This window comes from Phaethon lepturus, unplaced genomic scaffold (assembly GCF_000687285.1).
Source record: "Phaethon lepturus isolate BGI_N335 unplaced genomic scaffold, ASM68728v1 scaffold6049, whole genome shotgun sequence".
In the NCBI taxonomy this organism is placed as follows: domain Eukaryota; kingdom Metazoa; phylum Chordata; class Aves; order Phaethontiformes; family Phaethontidae; genus Phaethon; species Phaethon lepturus.
The window spans coordinates 46,887-48,841 of NW_010562643.1; the positions used below are offsets into that span (position 1 = coordinate 46,887).

At 38.2% G+C, this 1,955-nt stretch overlaps 1 protein-coding gene across 1 annotated transcript in view; it reads left to right on the plus strand.

Moving 5' to 3' along the window:
- Window positions 1-1,955, plus strand: part of BUB1B (BUB1 mitotic checkpoint serine/threonine kinase B) — a gene marked incomplete at its 3' end in the record, with an annotated part of 13,733 nt that overhangs the window by 3,277 nt on the left and 8,501 nt on the right. The window contains exon 6 of the mRNA XM_010294331.1: window positions 101-306. Coding sequence (XP_010292633.1) covers window positions 101-306 — 206 coding nt within the window. The remainder of the gene's footprint in view (window positions 1-100; window positions 307-1,955) is intronic.

Genomic DNA, 1,955 nt, shown 5'->3' on the forward strand with positions numbered 1-1,955 from the left:
ATTCGTTTCCTGAAACCACATATTATTGGAAGAGTTACATCTTTTTGTTGTGGAATTTGCACTTGAGTATGATAGTTTAAAGGTTAATTTGCATAAATAATTTTGCTTGTAGCCACGACCCAGAACAGAAACTTCCAGACTCTAACTTCTCAGCAGCTTTCAAACAATCCGGGTTTTGCTGTGTTTGATGAAAATTCAGCTTCTGGACCTGAGATTCCCGTACTTACACCACAGTCATGGACAGCACCTCCAGCTCCGAGAGCCAAGGAGAATGAACTAAATGCAGGGCCTTGGAACTCGGGCAGGGTAAGGAGTCTCAAAATGAACTGGCAAAAGAGAGGAGGATATGTGTAAGCTGATGACTTCTGATCCCTGAGACAAAGGTCATACTCTTTTTCCCTTGCATGGGCTTTGTGTCTATTTGTAACTAGCTTCTTCCTAAAGAGCCTCTGGCTATGTGTAACCTATTCAAGTTTAGCAAGCTGATCTTGCTAAAATAAGTTTAAAAACCTCTCTAGACTTCTTAAATCAACAAATCATAATTCTTGCTAACCAGAAAGCTTGGTAGACATGGCCTGCGAAGCTGTTTGGAGGGCAGGAAAGGAATGTAAGAGAGAAAACACTAGCCAAAGAAAGGGAGAGAAGCCAAGTGTTCGTTAATTATATAAGAAAGAAAAGCAAGAGTTAAATTGATATTGTACCATACAACCTGAAGGAAGAACTTGTGAACTCTTCTTTCACAAGAACAACAACTTCTTATGAAAATAAGGCAAGTATAGCATTCTGCAAGTCTGTTTTGAAGTGCTTGTGACGAAGAGTGGATATCAAAAGAGTTGAAGAACTACTGTATCAGTAGAATATTTATCCTGACAATAGCATGACAGAAAGTAGTTTCCAATGCTTTAAACTAATGACAGAGACGTGAAAAGAAGCAGCTGTGCTACAGGTGTTTAAGCTGTTGCAGGGAAATGATCCAAGACATTATCTGAAAGGAATTAATCCTATGAAATCAAGTTTGTTTCCTAGGTTCTTAGATAACCTCCAGACTTCCTTTGTTCTTTGTAGATTAGAGGGGAAAAGTAGAAAGTAATAGGATAATAAAAAATATTTTAGACTTCTTAGTTATAAAGACTTCTACATTGAGAAGCTTAGAAACAAAAACTAGGATGAGAGGAGGGAAGAAAATGGGTTGAAATTCATGGCAACTCCAGGAAGAATTCCTACCAGATACAAAGCAATTTGATTAAGTGAATGGAAAAGTTCAGTAAATCACAGGTTTAATCTAGCTGAGAAGAATGAGGAGGAGGAATTATTAACGTAAAACCTCTTTTATCAGTTGCCTTGCTTTGGGCTGCTTAACACATTCATTCTGGTCCTCAGATGCTTCCGTATTCTTTTAATGTCTGTCCTTAAGAGTTCTCTCTGTTCCCCCTTCAATGAAATTTGTCAGATTTAATTTAAAAAAAATAAAAAAAATCTGTAACTGGCAGGAGAATTGAGGATGTATAATTCCCCTTCAGTGAAGTATGGTGCTCATTCTGGCTTGTATTACAGTGAAAGCATAATCTTTTGTGAATGCTTTGAGCTATTAAAAGCTGTATAGAGGAAAGAGGTGTTTCTCTTATTGCCAGTGTGAAGATGGCTAAGTACGCAGTTTGAAAAATGGTGGAAAAGAGAAGTCAGTTTTTGAAATACTCATCTGCCTACTTGAAATGGGTAGCATGTTGTCAGATGAAATTCCATCTGTCTTCTCTTTAAGTAATGGAACCTAGAAGCAGTTAAGGGATTTTTGTGGTGTTGGAATGGCCTCTGAGAGGAAAATTGAGAACTCCTGGAGGTTCTTGATGGACAGCAGTGGAACACTATCATAGAATTGGGACAGTCTTGGCTGAAAAATGACTATAGCACTTCTGGAAAGCAAACAAGAGGAGCAACTGGAATACCCTGCTTGACCG